General features: G+C 39.3%; 1 protein-coding gene across 1 annotated transcript in view; it reads right to left on the reverse strand.

Annotated features, from left to right (window-relative positions):
- The window catches only part of LOC126478724 (multiple inositol polyphosphate phosphatase 1), a 213,510-nt gene that overhangs the window by 108,581 nt on the left and 83,127 nt on the right, over positions 1 to 21,802 (reverse strand). Inside the window, 2 exon segments of the mRNA XM_050103725.1 lie at positions 482 to 632; positions 714 to 839. Coding sequence (XP_049959682.1) covers positions 482 to 632; positions 714 to 839 — 277 coding nt within the window.

The following is a 21,802-nucleotide window of genomic DNA, read 5'->3' on the forward strand; positions in this document are numbered from 1 at the left end:
GGATATGAGCTATTGATTGATGTGCGAATGGATAAAGCCACATAGCTGAAATATTCTCTGTTATTACTAATCTTACAGCTGTCTTTAATATGTTCTGGCAGAGCTGTCATTTGTTTTAAAGGCCTAGTACCTTTACTCCAGGACCCTTGTGTCCTAGCTACCCCTGCTCCAAAAGGTACCCCATTCTGTTTTTCTGTAGCAGGACAAAGTGGGGAAGGGTTGGTTTCAACACATACTCTGCTTCTCTTCACTTTATTGTTTTCCTCAAAATTCTACTACTGCTTTGGAAATCCCTTTGATTTGAAATAGTATTTTTTTCTCTTGTTGGAGCAGAGACAGATTGATATTTAACACTAAAATGTACTACATTAGCTGACAGAAAAATATTGTTACCGCCCCAATTCTTGGTTGCCGAGGGCAGAGGAAGAGGGCGCTTGGTCAAGGTGGGGGACTCTAATGAAAGAAATTACACATTACTTACCAACACCTATTGTCCCATTGAGGCCTAAACGTGTGGTTATCCTCTTCAATGCAGCAAGCATTTCAGGACCTCTTTCAAATTTCCTTTTCTGTAGAACTGTAGCTGGATTCTTATCAACTTGTGTACGCCAACGATCACACAATTTGTAAAACTATAACAAAAAATATAATACTTTTAACTATAGAAATATTGTCTTGCTATTTTTGTTTGATGAAAAGATTTGTGGCTGTACCCTCAGCACTGGATCTTTAGCAAGTGGCTCTGGAAACCACACGTGCAGACTGCCACTCCGTCCAAACAGCCCTATAGTAAAATATCGAGCACTTTCACCAGTTCGCTGAGTTGCCGTATATTGAAACTGGAACAAAAAGAGAAACACTATAAACCATGAGGAAGACATGCAAATGGGAACACTTTTATTTGCTGGACTGTAAATTGATTTATTTAGTTTCGTAATTTGCAGTAACACCAATATTTTTTGTCTTGGCGTATTTTGTTATTCACCAAAAGCTTGCTTGAACATTTGTATCTCTACTACCTCAGTTTCAGTTGTCATCAAAAGATAACGACAAAATGCGAAAGAGAGGAGAGAAGCAAACTTTATTGATTTAGTGTCCATACTGCCAACATGTCCAATGCTATTGTTAGCAGTGTCACAATTACACTAAAGAGCCAAAGAAACTGGTACACCTGCCTAATAACATGTAGGGGCACTGCGAGCATGCAGAAGTGCTGCAACATGACATAGCATGGACTTGACTAATGTCTGAAGTAGTGCTGAAGGGTACTGACACCATGAATCATCCAGGGCTGTCCATAAATCCAAAAGAGTAAGAGTGGATGGAAATCTCTTCTGAACAGCATGTTGCAAGGCATCCCAGATATGCTCAATAATGTTCATGTCCTGCTGGAATTACCCGAGTCCGTCGGAATGTACAATGGATATGAATGGATGCAGGTGATCAGACAGGATGCTTACATAGCCCCACCTGTTAGAGTTGTATCTAGACATATAAGGGGTCCTATATCACTCCAACTACACACACCCCATGCCATTACAGAGCCTTCACCAGCTTAAACAGTCCCTGCTGACATGGATTCATGAGGTTGTCTCTGTACCCGTACACATCCATCCACTCTATACAATTTGAAACGAGACTTGTCCAACCAGACAACATGTTTCCAGTCATCTCCAGCCCTGTATTGGCACTAGTGTGACTTAGTATGCCATTTGCTTCAAGGTAAAACGTAATACTCCCACTCCAATTTAACTAGCTCCAAATTACTAATGCAGCAATGTGGGTTTAGTATGACAGCTTCCTGGGGGGCAGGACTGCATTATATTACAAGAAGAAAGAAACATTTTTGTTGTTGTTGTGGTCTTCAGTCCTGAGACTGGTTTGATGCAGCTCTCCATGCTACTCTATCCTGCGCAAGCTTCTTCATCTCCCAGTACCTACTGCGACCTATATCCTTCTGAATCCGCTTGGTGTATTCATCTCTTGGTCTCCCTCTACGATTTTTACCCTCCACGCTGCCCTCCAATACTAAATTGGTGATCCCTTGATGCCTCAGAACATGTCCTACCAACCGATCCCTTCTTCTAGTCAAGTTGTGCCACAAATTTCTCTTCTCCCCAATCCTATTCAACACCTCCTCATTAGTTATGTGATCTACCCATCTAATCTTCAGCATTCTTCCGTAGTACCACATTTCGAAAGCTTCTATTCTCTTCTTGTCTAAACTATTTATCGTCCATGTTTCACTTCCATACATGGCTACACTCCATAAAAATACTTTCAGAAACGACTTCTTGACACTTAAATCTATACTCGATGTTAACAAATTTCTCTTCTTCAGAAACGCTTTCCTTCCCATTGCCAGTCTACATTTTATATCCTTTCTACGTCGACCATCATCAGTTATTTTGCTCCCCAAATAGAAAAATTCGTTTACTACTTTAAGTGTCTCATTTCCTAATCTAATACCCTCAGCATCACCCGACTTAATTCGACTACATTCCATTATCCTTGTTTTGCTTTTGTTGATGTTCATCTTAGATCCTCCTTTCAAGACACTATCCATTCCGTTCAACTGCTCTCTGACAGAATTACAATGTCATCGGCAAACCTCAAAGTTTTTATTTCTTCTCCATGAATTTTAATACCTACTCTGAATTTTTCTTTTGTTTCCTTCACTGCTTGCTCAATATACAGATTGAATAACATCGGGGAGACGCTACAACCCTGTCTCACTCCCTTCCCAACCACTGCTTCCCTTTCATGCCCCTCAACTCTTATAACTGCCATTTGGTTTCTATACAAATTGTAAATAGCCTTTCGCTCCCTATATTTTACCCCTGCCACCTTCAGAATTAGAAAGAGAGTATTCCAGTCAACATTGTCAAAAGCTTTCTCTAAGTCTACAAATGCTAGAAACGTAGGTTTGCCTTTCCTTAATCTAGCTTCTAAGATAAGCCGTAGGGTCATTATTGCCACACGTGTTCCAATATTTCTACGGAATCCAAACTGATCTTCCCCAAGGTCGGCTTCTACTAGTTTTTCCATTCGTCTGTAAAGAATTTGCGTTAGTATTTTGCAGCCGTGACTTATTAAACTGACAGTTCAGTAATTTTCACATCTGTCAACACCTGCTTTCTTTGGGATTGGAATTATTATATTCTTCTTGAAGTCAGAGGGTATTTCGCCTGTCTCATACATCTTGCTCGCCAGATGGTAGAGTTTTGTCAGGACTGGCCGTCAGTAGTTCTAATGGAATGTTGTCTACTCCCGGGACCTTGTTTTGACTCAGGTCTTTCAGTGCTCTGTCAAACTCTTCATGCAGTATCATATCTCCCATTTCATCTTCATCTACATCCTCTTCCATTTCCATAATATTGTCCTCAAGTACATCGTCCTTATATAGACCCTCTATATACCCCCCATGAACCATGGACCTTGCCGTTGGTGGGGAGGCTTGCGTGCCTCAGCGATACAGATAGCCGTACCGTAGGTGCAACCACAACGGAGGGGTATCTGTTGAGAGGCCAGACAAACGTGTGGTTCCTGAAGAGGGGCAGCAGCCTTTTCAGTAGTTGCAAGGGCAACAGTCTGGATGATTGACTGATCTGGCCTTGTAACAATAACCAAAACGGCCTTGCTGTGCTGGTACTGCGAACGGCTGAAAGCAAGGGGAAACTACAGCCGTAATTTTTCCCGAGGGCATGCAGATTTACTGTATGATTACCTGATGATGGCGTCCTCTTGGGTAAAATATTCCGGAGGTAAAATAGTCCCCCATTCGGATCTCCGGGCGGGGACTACTCAAGAGGATGTCGTTATCAGGAGAAAGAAAACTGGTGTTCTACGGATCGGAGCGTGGAATGTCAGATCCCTTAATCGGGCAGGTAGGTTAGAAAATTTAGAAAGGGAAATGGATAGGTTGAAGTTAGATATAGTGGGAATTAGTGAAGTTCGGTGGCAGGAGGAACAAGACTTCTGGTCAGGTGACTACAGGGTTATAAACACAAAATCAAATAGGGGGAATGCAGGAGTAGGTTTAATAATGAATAGGAAAATAGGAATGCGGGTAAGCTACTACAAACAGCATAGTGAACGCATTATTGTGGCCAAGATAGATACGAAACCCACACCTACTACAGTAGTACAAGTTTATATGCCAACTAGCTCTGCAGATGACGAAGAAATTGAAGAAATGTATGATGAAATAAAAGAAATTATTCAGATTGTGAAGGGAGACGAAAATTTAATAATCATGGGTGACTGGAATTCGAGTGTAGGAAAAGGGAGAGAAGGAAACATAGTAGGTGAATATGGATTGGGGGACAGAAATGAAAGAGGAAGCCGCCTGGTAGAATTTTGCACAGAGCACAATATAATCATAACTAACACTTGGTTTAAGAATCATGAAAGAAGGTTGTATACATGGAAGAACCCTGGAGATACTAAAAGGTATCAGATAGATCATATAATGGTAAGACAGAGATTTAGGAACCAGGTTTTAAATTGTAAGACATTTCCAGGGGCAGATGTGGACTCTGACCACAATCTATTGGTTATGACCTGTAGATTAAAACTGAAGAAACTGCAAAAAGGTGGGAATTTAAGGAGATGGGACCTGGATAAACTAAAAGAACCAGAGGTTGTACAGAGATTCAGGGAGAGCATAAGGGAGCAATTGACAGGAATGGGGGAAATAAATACAGTAGAAGAAGAATGGGTAGCTTTGAGGGATGAAGTAGTGAAGGCAGCAGAGGATCAAGTAGGTAAAAAGACGAGGGCTAGTAGAAATCCTTGGGTAACAGAAGAAATATTGAATTTAATTGATGAAAGGAGAAAATATAAAAATGCAGTAAGTGAAACAGGCAAAAAGGAATACAAACGTCTCAAAAATGAGATCGACAGGAAGTGCAAAATGGCTAAGCAGGGATGGCTAGAGGACAAATGTAAGGATGTAGAGGCCTATCTCACTAGGGGTAAGATAGATACCGCCTACAGGAAAATTAAAGAGACCTTTGGAGATAAGAGAACGACTTGTATGAATATCAAGAGCTCAGATCGAAACCCAGTGCTAAGCAAAGAAGGGAAAGCAGAAAGGTGGAAGGAGTATATAGAGGGTCTATACAAGGGCGATGTACTTGAGGGCAATATTATGGAAATGGAAGAGGATGTAGATGAAGATGAAGTGGGAGATACGATACTGCGTGAAGAGTTTGACAGAGCACTGAAAGACCTGAGTCGAAACAAGGCCCCCGGAGTAGACAATATTCCATTGGAACTACTGACGGCCGTGGGAGAGCCAGTCCTGACAAAACTCTACCATCTGGTGAGCAAGATGTATGAAACAGGCGAAATACCCTCAGACTTCAAGAAGAATATAATAATTCCAATCCCAAAGAAAGCAGGTGTTGACAGATGTGAAAATTACCGAACTATCAGCTTAATAAGTCACAGCTGCAAAATACTAACACGAATTCTTTACAGACGAATGGAAAAACTAGTAGAAGCCAACCTCGGGGAAGATCAGTTTGGATTCCGTAGAAACACTGGAACACGTGAGGCAATACTGACCTTACGACTTATCTTAGAAGAAAGATTAAGGAAAGGCAAACCTACGTTTCTAGCATTTGTAGACTTAGAGAAAGCTTTTGACAATGTTGACTGGAATACTCTCTTTCAAATTCTAAAGGTGGCAGGGGCAAAATACAGGGAGCGAAAGGCTATTTACAATTTGTACAGAAACCAGATGGCAGTTATAAGAGTCGAGGGACATGAAAGGGAAGCAGTGGTTGGGAAGGGAGTAAGACAGGGTTGTAGCCTCTCCCCGATGTTGTTCAATCTGTATATTGAGCAAGCAGTAAAGGAAACAAAAGAAAAATTCGGAGTAGGTATTAAAATTCATGGAGAAGAAATAAAAACTTTGAGGTTCGCCGATGACATTGTAATTCTGTCAGAGACAGCAAAGGACTTGGAAGAGCAGTTGAATGGAATGGACAGTGTCTTGAAAGGAGGATATAAGATGAACATCAACAAAAGCAAAACAAGGATAATGGAATGTAGTCTAATTAAGTCGGGTGATGCTGAGGGAATTAGATTAGGAAATGAGGCACTTAAAGTAGTAAAGGAGTTTTGCTATTTGGGGAGCAAAATAACTGATCATGGTCGAAGTAGAGAGGATATAAAATGTAGACTGGCAATGGCAAGGAAAGCGTTTCTGAAGAAGAGAAATTTGTTAACATCCAGTATTGATTTAAGTGTCAGGAAGTCATTTCTGAAAGTATTCGTATGGAGTGTAGCCATGTATGGAAGTGAAACATGGACGATAAATAGTTTAGACAAGAAGAGAATAGAAGCTTTCGAAATGTGGTGCTACAGAAGAATGCTGAAGATTAGATGGGTAGATCATGTAACTAATGAGGAAGTATTGAATAGGATTGGGGAGAAGAGAAGTTTGTGGCACAACTTGACCAGAAGAAGGGATCGGTTGGTAGGGCATGTTCTGAGGCATCAAGGGATCACCAATTTAGTATTGGAGGGCAGCGTGGAGGGAAAAAATCGTAGAGGGAGACCACGAGATGAATACACTAAGCAGATTCAGAAGGATGTAGGTTGCAGTAGGTACTGGGAGATGAAAAAGCTTGCACAGGATAGAGTAGCATGGAGAGCTGCATCAAACCAGTCTCAGGACTGAAGACCACAACAACAACAACATATACTCCTTCCACCTTTCTGCTTTCTCTTCTTTGCTTAGAACTGGGTTTCCATCTGAGCTCTTGATATTTATACAAGTGGTTCTCTTTTCTCCAAAGGTCTCTTTAATTTTCCTGTAGACAGTATCTATCTTTTTGTTATTATGAGCAAAAGTAGAAAATAAATTACAAAGAAGAAAACACAATTAAAGTGGCAACCACTGAACAAGAGCACAACTTACTGTACCTTTGCCAGTGAACAGACTATTTTTTAGTTTTAAATATATTTTTTGACCAAGAATGTATGTCAGCAGAAGCACAATTATTTTCTGGAAAAATTTTTATTTCATGGAAAAATTTTTATTTTATGGAAAAATACACTGACGGAGAAAATTAAGAAAAGCCAGAGTCAATAATGAAGGGAAGAAGCAATGGCCAACTAGGAAGACACGAGCGAATTCTAGTCAGTAATAAAAGAAGCATCAAGTTGGTCACAGATTTAGTGGCATTAGTGAATATATATATAGCTTTCTGGCATTAGGCAGATTTAGGAAAGGCATTTCAGCTAATAATGATAGCTGTCCTATTAAAGACATTGTTGCAAGTGAGCATGGTATGCTACGGCTGACATTTCTGAAATACTGCTACACTAATTTTAATTTCAGGAAAAAATAATTTATTTCCTTGCTTTACAACAATAAATAGTGAACTCAATTATTTATTGTTAAATTCAATAAGACTTTACAAATATGGATTTGGCTGAGCATGCTCTGGCGTCGATAGGTCACACAGACCACATAAAGCATGATCTTTGAACGCTAACTGCTCTGATGAGGCACCATGTTAATGTTCCAGTCAGCCATTGTACCTTGTACAGTGTACACACATACCTTTCTTTGTGCTGAAATATATGCATCTATAGACATTTATGGGAACTGTTTGTTGCGTATACAGTTATCCATATTCCCATTTCCCATAATGCTAATAAGATAATAGAAAAGTTAAATAATCTGATTCTGTATATGGTTACTATTCTCACGTAACAAAAAAATTATCAATACAAATAGTTAAGCATGAACATATCACACAAAAAACTGTTAATTCACAATTAAGTGCCCAGCAGAGGGTTTGTCGAACCACCTTCAAGGTGTTTCTCCACCATTCCACTCTCAAACAATGCATGGGAAAAACAAAACACTTAAACTTTCCCGTGTAACACTGATTTCTCTTACTTTATTTGATGATCATTTCTCTCTATGTAGATGGGCGGCAACAAAATATGTTTGCATTCGGAGGAGAAAGTTGGTGATTGAAATTTCATGAGAAGAGCAAGCTGCAATGCAAAATGCCTTTGTTTTAAAGACTGACACTCCAATTTTCTTATCATATCCATGGCACTCTCTCCCCTAATTCACAATAATGCAAAATGAACTTTTTAGATGTCCTCTGCCAATTCTATCTGATGCAGATCCCACACCGCACAGCAATACTCTAGAAGAGGACGGACAAGTGTAATGTATGCAGTCATTTCAGTCAGCCAGTTGCATTTCCTAACTGTTCTGCCAATAAATCACGGTCTTTTGTTCACCTTCCCCACAACATTATCTATGTGATCATTCCATGTTAAGTTATTTGTAACTGTAATCCCGAATTATTTAGTTGAATTCATAGTCTTTTGATTTGTGTGATTTATCATGCAAGCAAAATCCAGTGGAGTCCTTTTAGTACTGGTGTGGACAACCCCTAGCTTTACATTATTGAGTGTCAAATTGTCACTTTTCACACCATACAGATAGCTTGTCCAAATCATTTTCCAACTGGTTTTGACCATCGGGTGGCTTTACAGGAACATAAATGACAGTATCATCAGCAAACAATCTAGAAGGCCTGCTCAGACTGTCTCCTGAATTGTTTACATACAGATCAGGAACAGCAGAGGATCCGTATCACTTCCTTGGAAAACACCAGATATTACTTCTGTTTCACTCAATAACATTCTGTCAATTACTACAAACTGTGACCTTTCTCACAGAAAACCACAAATCCTGTCCCACAGATGAGATGATACTCTGTTGCATTTTCTAACAGTTCTGCCAATAAATCGCAGTCTTTTGTTCACTTTCACATAATTCATAATGTTCGAACACAGTGTACATTCCAAAGCCTACTGCCAATTGCCATTAGTGATATGGGTGTGTAATTCAGCAGTTTACTCCTATTTCCTTTCATGGGTACTGGTGATCTGTGCAACTTTCAATCCTTAGGTATGGATCTTTCAAAACGTGGACAGCCATACATGATTGGTAAGTATGGAGCTAATGTATCAGCATATTCTGAAAGGAACCATACCGGTAAACAATATGGTACAGAGGTCTTGCCTTTAGTAAATGATTTAAGCTGCTTTGCTACACTGAGTTTCTTATGTTGGCAGTTGCCCTTGATTCAAATTCTAGAATATTTACATCACATACAACCAGAATCTCTCTGTATTTTCTGGCCTATTTCAAGACAGAGTTTCATTGTGGAAACTATTAAAAGCATCTTGCACTGAAGTTAGCATTAAATTTCAAGCTTATGTAAAACTTTGCCAATCTATTCTTTCATAATCAGATTGGAAGGAGTAGAGACTGTCTCTTAGGAAAGCATCAAGTGAATTTTTACATATATATTTTGCATTTATTTTTGGTGGATTTTGATGCTACGATATTGAGTCTTGCTACAACCACCTCATGGTCACTAATCCCTGTATCCATCATGATGCTAACTATTTGCTCATGATTATTTGCTGCTTAGAGGTCAAGTATGTTCTTGCAACCATTTGCATTTCAAGTGGTCCCGTGAACTAATTATTCCATTTAATTTTTTAAAAAAGCATTCAATATCATTTCAGATTACATTTTATGCCTACCACCAACTTTAAACATATATATTTTACCAAAATACTGAGGATAGATTGAAGTTGCCTCTAACTATAATTGTTTAAGTGAGATACCTGTTTGAAATGAGACTCTAATTTATTCCTGATGTCAAGTATAACCTCTGGCCATATTAATTCACAGCAAATATCTACTTCAATTTCACTGCACAGTAAACTGCTTCTGATGGGAATAAACACTCTGCCACCAACAGTATTTAATCTCTCCTTTCGGAGGCGAACACGGTTAGTTTCGGTAGTTTCTAAAAGGCCCTCTAACCTCAAAAGCTGGCCAGTGCCCTCCACATAGGGCCCGTTACCTTTGTAGCCACTTCCTGTTAGTGGTTGTCCACTGAACTATTAAGCGGAACATAAAAACCCACCATCCTACAGAGCAAGTCAAGGAATCTGCAGCCTACATGGTTGCAGAACTGTATGAAACTCTTATTCAAACCCTCCAGTTGGCTCTGTAGCAAAGGTCTGAAGTCGGTCCTTTTGACGACGCTACAAGTGGTGAGCTCTGCCATCATCTTGCAAAGCAAGACTGGTGCTGATACGAGAATTTCTGTGTAAATTCTAGAACCACTCAGCCGTCTACTGTCTCAAACACACAATATTCTAGATACAAGTGTCGGATGGTAAAATCCTACCTACTGCGCATCACGTTTGTGCGTGTAGGTTTAAAATTAGTCGCGAGAAGAAAGTAGGCACGACGGACGAACAGCACCGACAAGTACTTGTCAGGCAATCCATAGATGTTTCAGAAGAAGAACCATGGAGTTTTCGTGCAGCTCTGTGCCTATTGTGTCACTGACTATTGTTATGTGAAAGAAGAACAGTTGGAAAAGTAATCTTGAAAACGCTTAATCCGGCCTTGGTAAAGGCAAGACCTTTTTTCTGATTAATGTGAAAAGTCATGGTTATTAAACCAACTCTTTTATAAATGTAATTAAATTTGTTTCTGATGTTGGACAGTGTGAGCAACTTAGTGGAAGTCATACATGTATGTGAAAAGTAAGAATTTTATTCTGTAAGGTGTTCAAATATACCGTTGGTTAACAAAAAGTAAAGTCCGTGTATCTACTTATTTCACAAGTAGAGAAGGAAGCTTAAATATTCCCATACCTAGCATCATTCTACAGAGACAAAGTCAAGAGTGTTTCCCAGCAGCCAGCTAGCCAGCAAAGAAGATTGGCAGTGAATCTCACGTAAGTCACTTCGTATAAAAGAAGTGGGAAGTTTGTACATTGACTTCTTGCTTTAAATCGCCGTCAAAAATGTTAGAATATGGCGACCTGCGTGAAAGGACACGAGAAAACAGGAATTTTAAGTCAAAAACTAGAGAAGAAGTTGTTGCGTGTTGCCCTAGCAACAAAACATACCACAAAAAGGGACTTACTCTGGAACATTGGAATATTTTCAAGTATCCAATGAAGTAAAATTTAAATGAAAAATGGTGAACACATGGAAAATTCAGAGCTATAAAACAGGAAAGAAGATTTTGACGCATTTGTCTAAGAAGAAATACGCGTAGAACACTTCAACCAAGAAGATCTAGTGCGGGAAGTATACAGCTCTCACACACCTCGTGGGGATGCAGATGTGGAAACCAACCTACATCCAACGCCGCCGGCATCAGCTTCACTGGTGCTGACCTGCCTCTACAGCCGCTCACCTACGCAATGAGACTTCTACGCCAGGTGAGCGTGAAACAAAACTTCATTACTTTAGTGCGAAGTTGTACATACTGTTGAGTGAACTTTTATTGTGTAATTATAGTATTTAAAGTTAGTTTTAAATGCTTACTAGGGCTAAAGCATATACAACAAATTGAGGATTGAGGACACTCAAGAAACAGCTATGGCTATGAGAGTTAGCAAAGAAACGCGTGACTGGGCTGAGTTGGTAAATTTAATCAAAGCTCAGAGTGCGTCTCTAAGTTTGATAAATTCTCAAATACCCAGAGTGAAGCTTTAAATGCTCAGAGTCTTAAGTTAACTTCATTAGATTTAAACCCAGAGTGAAGTTTTGAATGCTCAGAGGGAAACTCTAAATGCCAAGAGTGAAACTCTGAATAATCAAGCGACAAATCTAGATTTGCTAAATGCCAAAGTCGACTCGCAAAGCAAAGAAATTAGTAATCTATGCGAAGGCATGGGTGCTCTTAAGATTGAGTTTGATGCCTTAAATAGTAGAGTAAAGAATTTAAAAATTGATTTAAAGAATGAATTGACTAATTCTTGACCATTAATGTTAATCAAATGTTTACTGACCTCAATCAGAAACAGAACAACAATTTCCAAGATTTATCAAAAAGGTTAGAATTTAACAGTGAGGTCAGATGCAATAATGTGGAATCCAAAATTAATGAAAAGTTAGGATCTTTTGAAAATGTGTGCAATGTTAAGTTTAATGCTGTAAAGCAGGGATTGAATATTTTGAAAGAGAGTGTAGATAAGAATAATGAATTAATACCGATTATTCAATCACAAATTAGAGGTGTCAGTACACGGGTAGATAATGAAGAAAGAAATTTCAAAGTGAAAATAATGAACTCTGATATCATAAATGTAAGTAGTTTGGAGGACCAATTTGAAGAAATTATAGATTGAAAGGTTACCGAGATAATAACCTCCGGAAACGTATCACCTGTTCTGTCTTCTGAACTAGTGATACCAGGAAAGGTATAGACAACTTGTGGAGAGAATTCAAGCTTATCCAGGATAAAGTAGAAAAAAGGGGTAACATCACCTAATGTGGTGTTAACTAGTGAAGCTGTGATCTAGACAATTCCCTAAATTTAATCCAGAGACCCAGTTCTTAAAAATGTTTCACCAAGCATTACCAAAAAATTGGAAAGATTCTAAGAAAATTGAATTTGCAGTGGAGTACCTTCTAGGGGAAGCCTCAGAATGGGGAACAGTAAATAATTAGAATTTTTCCTCTTGGGAGGACTTTCAAGAGAAATTTAAAGAGAAATGCTGGTCTGCCAGTGCCCAAGAAAAGTTAATATCAGATCCATGGGACCCAGTCAGAGTCATCTGTCCCCCAGGGACGTTAACATTCTGAGTTAATGAGTGGACTGGCGACTGCCGAATCCCAAGTTGTTTTCGGTGTTTCTTCCAAAATAGTCTTCCTACACCGAATTCCTTTGAAATCTTAAACTATTCTGTCAGCTATCCTTTAAAATCAAGAACTAGTCCTATTGCTTAGAAAACTGAATATGACTATAAAATAGAGAACAATTTAAGAAAATCACCGAAAAGAAGTGATATCTAGACAAAATAAACTGAATAGATTATTATATTTATGGAAAATATACTAAGATGTGACTAGCCAAACAATTGTTATGCTGTAGTGTATAGATTTTCTATTTTGTATAAAGTATTTTATACCTTTTATGAGATGTGATATAGATGGGAGGGTTTGTATAAAATTTTGAAAGGGGTGGGTATTGTAGATAAGAGCATGATTTACATGAACAGGTAAATCATGTCTAACATAAAACACACAGCACACCTTTCAAACAACCCTCACAAAGAGGTGTTTCTGATTCTTCACCACTTGCCCTTTCCTTAGGGTTGCTAGGATTTCCTTTGGGGACCTTGACGATGAATGTGGGACAAGAACGTTCTGTAGGAGGCGATTTAACACCAAACCACCTCCAACGTCTCACTCAAGTACCTGAGAGGTAGGGATCCTGGGGAAAGGGGGTGGGAAGGGTTTTCTGTCTTTGGGGCTATCTTCTTTCTCTTCTTCGATCCTAGTATACACATCTATTTTTTCCTTTCTTACTTCTCATTTGAGGACCTGTCTATTTTTTACCTCTTTCCATATTCATAAACTTCTATCACTGAAGTCCTTATTTCCGTGGTTTCGCTATGAACACACATCCACATATACATAAGTATACATTTAGACACAAACATACAATTACAGACTAGGAAGCCAAAACGACGTGAGAACCGCCGAGTGTCATAGGGGAAAATGAGGGTACATCTAGAAATATGCCCACATATATAGGAAGCTATGATGGTTCTACATCGAATATACATATCAACTAAGAAAGAGGCATGTGAAAAGAGAGAAAACGAAAGCAGGAGAGAACGTTAATCATGATGATCAATAAGAAATGTCAGTATAATAAATACTCTAATGAACTGAAGGATAGTGGGACATGAATAGTATATGTTGACATAGTATCTATTGAAAGTATAGAAGTTGATAAGCAGAGGAGGACTCTGGGGAGTAAATGATGTATTAAAGAATGAATGTGAAGCTTAAGATAAATTTATATCCTTACCAGAAAATACTTAATTATGTTATACATAGAAATGTATACTAGGGTAATGAACCATAAGGCCTACTTGGAAGGGATAAGGGGGGCGTACCCAGCTTTCACTGAGTATAAAGGGCAGGTGTACCTACGTGGAGATAGGACGACCTGTGGCCTAAAAAATAGGGATGTTTTATAAGGGGTGTACCTACCAGAATGGAAAGAGGAAGTGCTCTCACAAGGTCAACCCACAAGCAAGGAATAGGTGCCGATCATAGGAGAGGGGGACAGTATCGTGACAAAAGTCACAAATTTTATAGGAATTATTCTGGAAAGTATAAATTCTATGAATGACTAGCATTATTATGTTTTGTAGATGAGTGTCAAAAAAACACTTTTATTTTGCCCAGAGTTCCTCCAAGCTACAACTAATGAAAATAGTACATACTAGGACAGTACTAAAAAATAAGAATAGAAAATAGATTACTCATGTGTCAAAACACCTGAAGTTTTCGATTGAAAAACAAAATAAAGAAAAGAGAAAAGTCCTCACAATTCCTCAATATTAGAAAAGCTGACTAAAACCACGAGTAAATGCTCATATCTTAATGTCAAAGTAAAATAAGAATGAATAGTGAAACAGAAAGTGGTTATTGATAGAAAAGAAATGTATACTGTTGAAATATAAAATGTTATTATGTGTGATATTAGTTGCATAATGATTATGAATAAAATATCGCATGTTCGATCTGGGGGGGGGATATGTAGTGATTCGAGAATTTCTGTGTAAATTATAGAACCACTCAGCCTTCTACCATCTCGAACAACGGTATTCTAGATATGAGAGTGGGATAGTAAAATCCTACCTACATGTTTGTGTGTGTAGGTTTAAAATCAGTCGTGGGAAGAAAGTAGACGCGGTGGTCAAATGGCACCGACAAGTACTTGTCGGGCAACCCTTAAATGTTTTAGAGGAAGAACCATGGAGTTTTCATGCAGCTCTGTTCCTATTGTATAATTGACTATTGTTATGTGAAAGAAGAACAATTGAAAAAGTAATCTTGAAAACTCTTAATCCGGCAGAGATAGAGTCAAGACCTTTTCTATGATTCATGTGAAGTAGAGTCATGGTTATTAAGCCAACTCTTTTATAATTGTAATTAAATTTGTTTCTGGCGTTGGATGGAGCGAGTGACTTACTGGAAGCCATATATGTGTGTGAGAAGTAAGAATTTTATTCTGTATTGAGTTCAAATATACCATTGGTTAACAAAAAGTAAAGTTTGCACACCTACTTATTTCATAAGTAGAGAGAGAAGTTTAAATATTCCCGTACCTAGCATCATTCTACGGAGACAAAGTCAAGAGAGTTTTCCAGCAGCCAGCTAGCCAGCAAAGAAAATCAGCTTCGAATCTCAAGTAAGTCATTTCGTATAAAAGTGGGAAGTTTGTACGTCTACTTCTCACTTTAAATCACCGTCAAAAACGTTAGACTGGCAGTCTTTTGCACTTCAGATAGTCACCCAAAACCAGAGAGATACTCTTCCTATTGAAAGCAACACACATTGGTAGTACTGACATGAGCCACCACCTGCAGCTGGCTGAACCCTATGCTTTTCTTGGCATCTGGAAGCACCCATTCCACATCTGGAATGACACCTCCCAATATGCACACTTGGAGTGTACAATGGACTCGTTCCCCTCTTTGGCAGCCACAGCCCCATTACGCGCCTAACATTGGAGCCCCTAACAACCATAAACCTGAAGTAGAGCAAGCACCTCCATCTGTCTCAGACACAGACAGCAGTTGAAACCTGTTTGTCAAATGAACTGGGGAAAACCTTCGATCGGCTCCCCCCAGAAAGTCTTTCGCTGCCTGCCACACCTTGAAGCAACCTCTCACTCAACCACTGGTGAGGGGTCAACTTCAATGTTTGCAGTACCCAGTCGGCTACAGTAGCAGACTGATCATGGGACACGTGATGTGATAGACATCCCTTGGGTCCCCATGTCCAGACTCCATGGTGATGCTCATTGGCAACAGCCTCAAATTGTGTGACTGAAGCCAGAACCACCTGGAGCTGTAAGCAAAAGGTCACCAACTGAGATCACGTTTGAAGACAGAAATCACAGTTTCTAGCCATACTAAAGACACTGAAAATATACACTAGACAGTTATTCAGGGTGTATATGTGGACAAGGAAAAAAAAATTCCCGGATTTCCTGATTAAGAATACACTTCCTCTTGGGTGAAAACATTCTCTTTCCCTGTTAACTGACAGCATATTTTCTCTCGGAACTGTATAACTTATCAGTCCTTTGAATGATTATGGTTTTATACACTGGCGTGGAATTTCCCGGCACTTTAGAAAACTAAACACAGGGGAAAAAAAAACACGTTTTGGGAAGATCGTTGATATGCAGCAACATGTACGCTTCATATTTTCGTATTATGAAAGTATAAATTCGAATTCCACCAAACACCGCATGTTACTTTCCGAAGCATTGAAATATAGTTTGCGATGCGCTTTTGTCAATCAGTCATAGCTCATGTCACGTGATCTCGCCAGCCGATGACAAAGGATATTCAGAGCTTAGGACACATGTTGTAGTCAGCCAATAGCAACATCACTGTTAAGTAGTGCGAACACACAAACAGAAAAAGTTAATGGTTTAAATTAACATACATAGTGTTGCTGCACGAAATGCAAACCTTTCACATATAATATTGGTCTATAAGATTAATACGTTGCAAGAGAAGCTAAGCTTCCACATATAATGTTGATCTTTTATGCACATATTGCAATTTAAGATATATCACACAAATGTGCCAGTAAAATTTTTAATAATGACATAAATGTCTGATCTTCTGGTCTCGAAATTCATCTAAATGGCTCGTCATCGAAGAGTTGATTTTTAAATAAGAGTCAAACGATCTGTGATTTAAGAAATTCATCATACATTCTCACACACAGTTCAACTTGAGTAAAAGAAAATTTTCTTTGATGGTAACGCTTTTCAAACCACCATTCAGAATATTTTCCCACGACCTGTTAGAAATAGGTTTGTTTCTGCAGTTGCCAGAGAGCACCAGATGACAGGCGCCACCGCACTTGCGCAGCTACGATGTTGTAGGGAGTCTGTATGTTCATATGTGTAAAACATTAAAAGATCTTATGTTATGCCATAAAAGAAACAAGACATCAGAGGATAACCCAAGAACATCGGAATTTCGTGACCCATACTAAAATGTGCACACTTAAAGTGCACATTCGTATGTCCAGACTCCCAGTGAAGTAGGCCACAACCTGATATTAAGCTTTTCAATGTGGTTTTCAGCATGTAAATTTTCTTGGAGTAGCAGTACTGTGTTATCTCATGTTTGGTTCTTTATTATGGCATAATGCCATACCTGCTAGTTATGGCATAATGCCATACGTGCTACAAGTTGAAAATGTGCACTTGAAATGCAGCGAACAGTGATGGAATTAAACACTTTGTTTCAAAAATATTGTCTGCCTCAGTGGAAAAGATTAATAAAAGAAAATTTCTTTAGCAAACTGACAAATAACTTCATTGTTCTGCAAGGCAATTAATGCCTAACTGTCAGAAAGGTGGAAGTAAAATAAAATCTGCAACTAAAGGTGGAAGTAAAATAAAATCTGCAACTAATAACACATTTTAGCCTTCTATAATTATGTGAATGTATTTTAATTCACTTGATAGTTCCAGGCCACAGAAATATGTTTTGTTTTCATTTGACGTGAGAGCAGTAAACGAAAAGGAAACAGCAACATCACTAAATGTAAACACGGATCACGTGGCAACTACTTACTTCCCCACTGTAACTCAGACTGCTCTGCACATCAGCCCCCGATCTACGATATTTCCGAACCGGGGGAATACCCCACCACTCCCTCGAGCATTTGAGACAGGACATCAAAAATTTTAAAAAAATCGAGTTTTCAAAAATGCGTTCATTTTTGTAGTGCACATCTTTCTGAAGAGTCTGATGCATAAAACATATGTGTTTGAGGAAATGTAAGGCATGTTATTTCGTTGTAAGTGTGTCAAAGTGCAGTGCCATACCTCTTCACACAGCATTCTCCTATCGCACATCACTGTACTTCGCTCTGTGGAACTGAAAAGTGTATGTTTTGTAATGGATGTCATCAAATCATATTCAGGACAATGGAAATTAAAATGTCCTATGGTGCCGCTCCTGCTTACATTCAGTCGGTTTGATACCCTGTCCCCCCCCCCCCCCCCTTTTAAAAAAAAAAAAAAAAAAAAAAAAAAGAACTCTTCAGAAAATTTTCACTCTTTATTCTGTATCAGCTAACAACTTGCTGCTTTGTGTGACATAAAATTAAATATAGGATACATAAACCCAGTAAAGGCATGAGACAAGCAAGACAGTACACATTTCTTCAATGCTTAGCTCCTAGAATTTTTTTCTCTCTATTCTTGCTACTCCTTTACATGGCGTGCTCTCCTTTCTGTGAAAGAATATATTACCTCTACATCTACATCTACATATATACTCTGCAATCCACCATACGGTGCATGGCGGAGGGTACCTCATACCACAACTTGCATCTTCTCTCCCTGTTCCACTCCCAAACAGAACGAGGGAAAAATGACTGCCTATACGCCTCTGTACGAGCCCTAATCTCTCTTATCTTATCTTTGTGGTCTTTCCACGAAATGTAAGTTGGCGGCAGTAAAATTGTACTGCAGTCAGCCTCAAATGCTAGTTCTCTAAATTTCCTCAGTAGCGATTCACGAAAAGAACGCCTCCTTTCCTCTAGAGACTCCCACCCGAGTTCCTGAAGCATTTCCGTAACACTCGCATGATAATCAAACCTACCAGTAACAAATCTAGCAGCCCGCCTCTGAATTGCTTCTAGGTTCTCCCTCAATCCGACCTGATAGGGATCCCAAACGCTCGAGCAGTACTCAAGAATAGGTCGTATTAGTGTTTTATAAGCAGTCTCCGTTACAGACAAACCACATTTTCCCAAAATTCTACCAATGAACCGAAGATGACTATCCGCCTTCCCCACAACTGCCATTACATGCTTGTCCCACTTCATATCGCTCTGCAATGTTACGCTCAAATATTTAATCGACGTGACTGTGTCAAGCGCTTCACTACTAATGGAGTATCCAAACAGTACAGGATTCTTTTTCTTATTCATTCCTATTTCTATTCATTACATTTATCTATATTTAGGGTAAGCTGCCATTCTTTACACCAATCACAAATCCTGTCCAAGTCATCTAGTATCCTCTTACAGTCACTCAACGACGACACCTTCCCGTACGCCATTGCATCATCAGCAAACAGCTGCACATTGCTATCCACCCTTTCCAAAAGATCATTTATGTAGATAGAAAACAACAGTGGAACTACCACACTTCCCTGGGGCACTCCAGATGATACCCTCACCTCCGATGAACACTCACCATCGAGGACAACGTACTGGGTTCTATTACTTAAGAAGTCTTTGAGCCACTCACATACTTGGGAACCAATCCCATATGCTCGTACCTTAGTTAGGAGTCTGCAGTGGGGCACCAAGTCAAACGCTTTCCGGAAGTCAAGGAATATGGCATCCGTCTGATACCCTTCATCCATGGTTCACAAGATATCACGTGAAAAAAGGGTGAGTTGCATTTCACAGGAGCGATTTCTAAAGCCGTGCTGATGCATGTACAGCAACTCCTCTGTCTCAAGGAAATTCATTATATTTGAACTGAGAATATGTTCGAGAATCCTGCAACAAACTGATGTTAAGGATATTGGTCTGTAATTTTGAGGATCCATTCTTCTACCCTTCTTATATACAGGCATCACCTGCGCTTTTTTCCAGTCGCTCGGGACTTTACATTGGGCAAGAGATTCGCGATAAATGCAAGCTAAGTAAGGAGCCAATGCAGTAGAGTACTCTCTGTAAAACCGAATTGGAATCCCATCAGGACCTGGCGATTTATTTATTTTCGACCCATTCAGCTGCTTCACAACCCCAGGGATGTCTATCACTATGTCCTCCATACGGGAATCTGTACGAGACTCAAGGAAATTCATTATATTTGAACTGAGAATATGTTCGAGAATCCTGCAACAAACCGATGTTTGTATGATCCCCCAGCATGAAAGATTTCTCAAATGCTAAATTTAAAATTTCAGCTTTCGTTTTGCTGTCTTCCGTTGCCAGGCCAGACTCAACAGTGAGTGACTGGATGGAAGCCTTCGACCCGCTTACCAATTTTACGTAAGACCAGAATTTCCTTGGGTTTTCAGCAAGATCTTTTGCTAAGGTATGACAGTGGTAGTGGTTGAATGCTTCATGCATCGCTCTTTTTACAGCAGCACGAATGTCTACTAACTTTTGCCTGTCCTCATTCTCCAGATCTTTCTTGTACCCCAAGTGCAACTGCCTTTGCTTCCTGAGCATTCTCCGAATTGCACTGTTAAACCACGGTGGGTCTTTTCCGTCCGTAACCCACTTTTTCGGCACATACTTATCCAATGTGTGATTTACAATGTGTTTAAAATTTGCCCATAATTCTTCCATGCCCATCGTACCGGAAGTAAATGAAGTCGATTCATTTACTAAGTGGGATGCTAACAACTGCTTATCTGCTCTTTCTAGTAAGAATACTCTCCTAGCCTTCTTGACCGACTTTTTAACTTTCGTAACAATAGTCGTAATGACAACATCATGATCACTAATCCCTGTCTCAACACTGACACCATCGATGAGGCCTGGTCTGTTCATGACTACCAGATTTAAAATATTTCCATTATGCGTTGGCTGTCAATTTAGCTGCTCAAGACAGTTTTCGGATAATGTGTTCAAAAGTAATTCACACGACGGCTTGTCTGTACCACCTGTAATGAATCCATAGACATCCCAGTCTATACTAGGTAGGTTGAAGTCGCCTCCAACTAATATAGCAGGATCCAGGTACTTCTGCGATACAGTGTGTAGACTCCCTTTGAATGATTCTAGAACTGTCATGGTGGAACCTGGTGGCCGGTAATAACACCCAACAATTAACTTTATTTCTCCTGACTGATGACTTGAGATGTTAAGTCCCATAGTGCTCAGAGCCATTTGAACCATTTTATTTCTCCTAGCCCTATCAAACGTGTCCAGATAACTTCACAATCACATTCTACTTCGACCTCAGCAGACACAATATTTTTGTCAAGTGCAATGAAGACACCACCTCCTACGGTGTCTAATCTGTCTTTTCGAGACACATTCCAACACTCACTAAATATTTCAGAACTTCCTATCTCAGGGTTCAGCCAGGTCTCAGTCCCGAGAATAATTTGCGCACAATAGGACCCAAGACTGGTGCGGTTTCCCAATCTGATTACGTCTATTTTGTCACTGTCTGCTAGATAAAACAAAACAGACCTTTCTAATACTGCACAATTCTAACACACACCAAATAAACGAGACTGTTTTGGCACAAACGGTCTTTTTTGTAATGACATAATATAATTCACAAAGTACCAATATCAAATGCCTATTAGGCCTACTACAAGCAAAAAGTTTTACGTTAGGAAACAGTTTCACACTTCATTCACACACTCCATTTTCTCAAGCACGAGATCGAAACTTGGAATCACCATATTGTTCGATAATTTGTACGATTCCCTGTTTCTTCTCCTACCTCGTTCTCACAAACAGTTTAGTTATCACTAATTCTGTAACTATTCCTGACAATGTCAAAGCTTATTCGCAGGTTAACTTCACACCTCTGCCAGAATCACCAGTTTAGTTATCCCGCAATTATTCTCTTGTTAGGCATTGTTACATGTTCTTACAATGTCTTTTCGGCACTTCCTCCAGAACAGAACTTAAAGCGGCTGCTAGCCGGGGACTGTACAACTGGCCCTTACTA

This window comes from Schistocerca serialis, chromosome 1 (assembly GCF_023864345.2).
Source record: "Schistocerca serialis cubense isolate TAMUIC-IGC-003099 chromosome 1, iqSchSeri2.2, whole genome shotgun sequence".
Taxonomy (NCBI): domain Eukaryota; kingdom Metazoa; phylum Arthropoda; class Insecta; order Orthoptera; family Acrididae; genus Schistocerca; species Schistocerca serialis.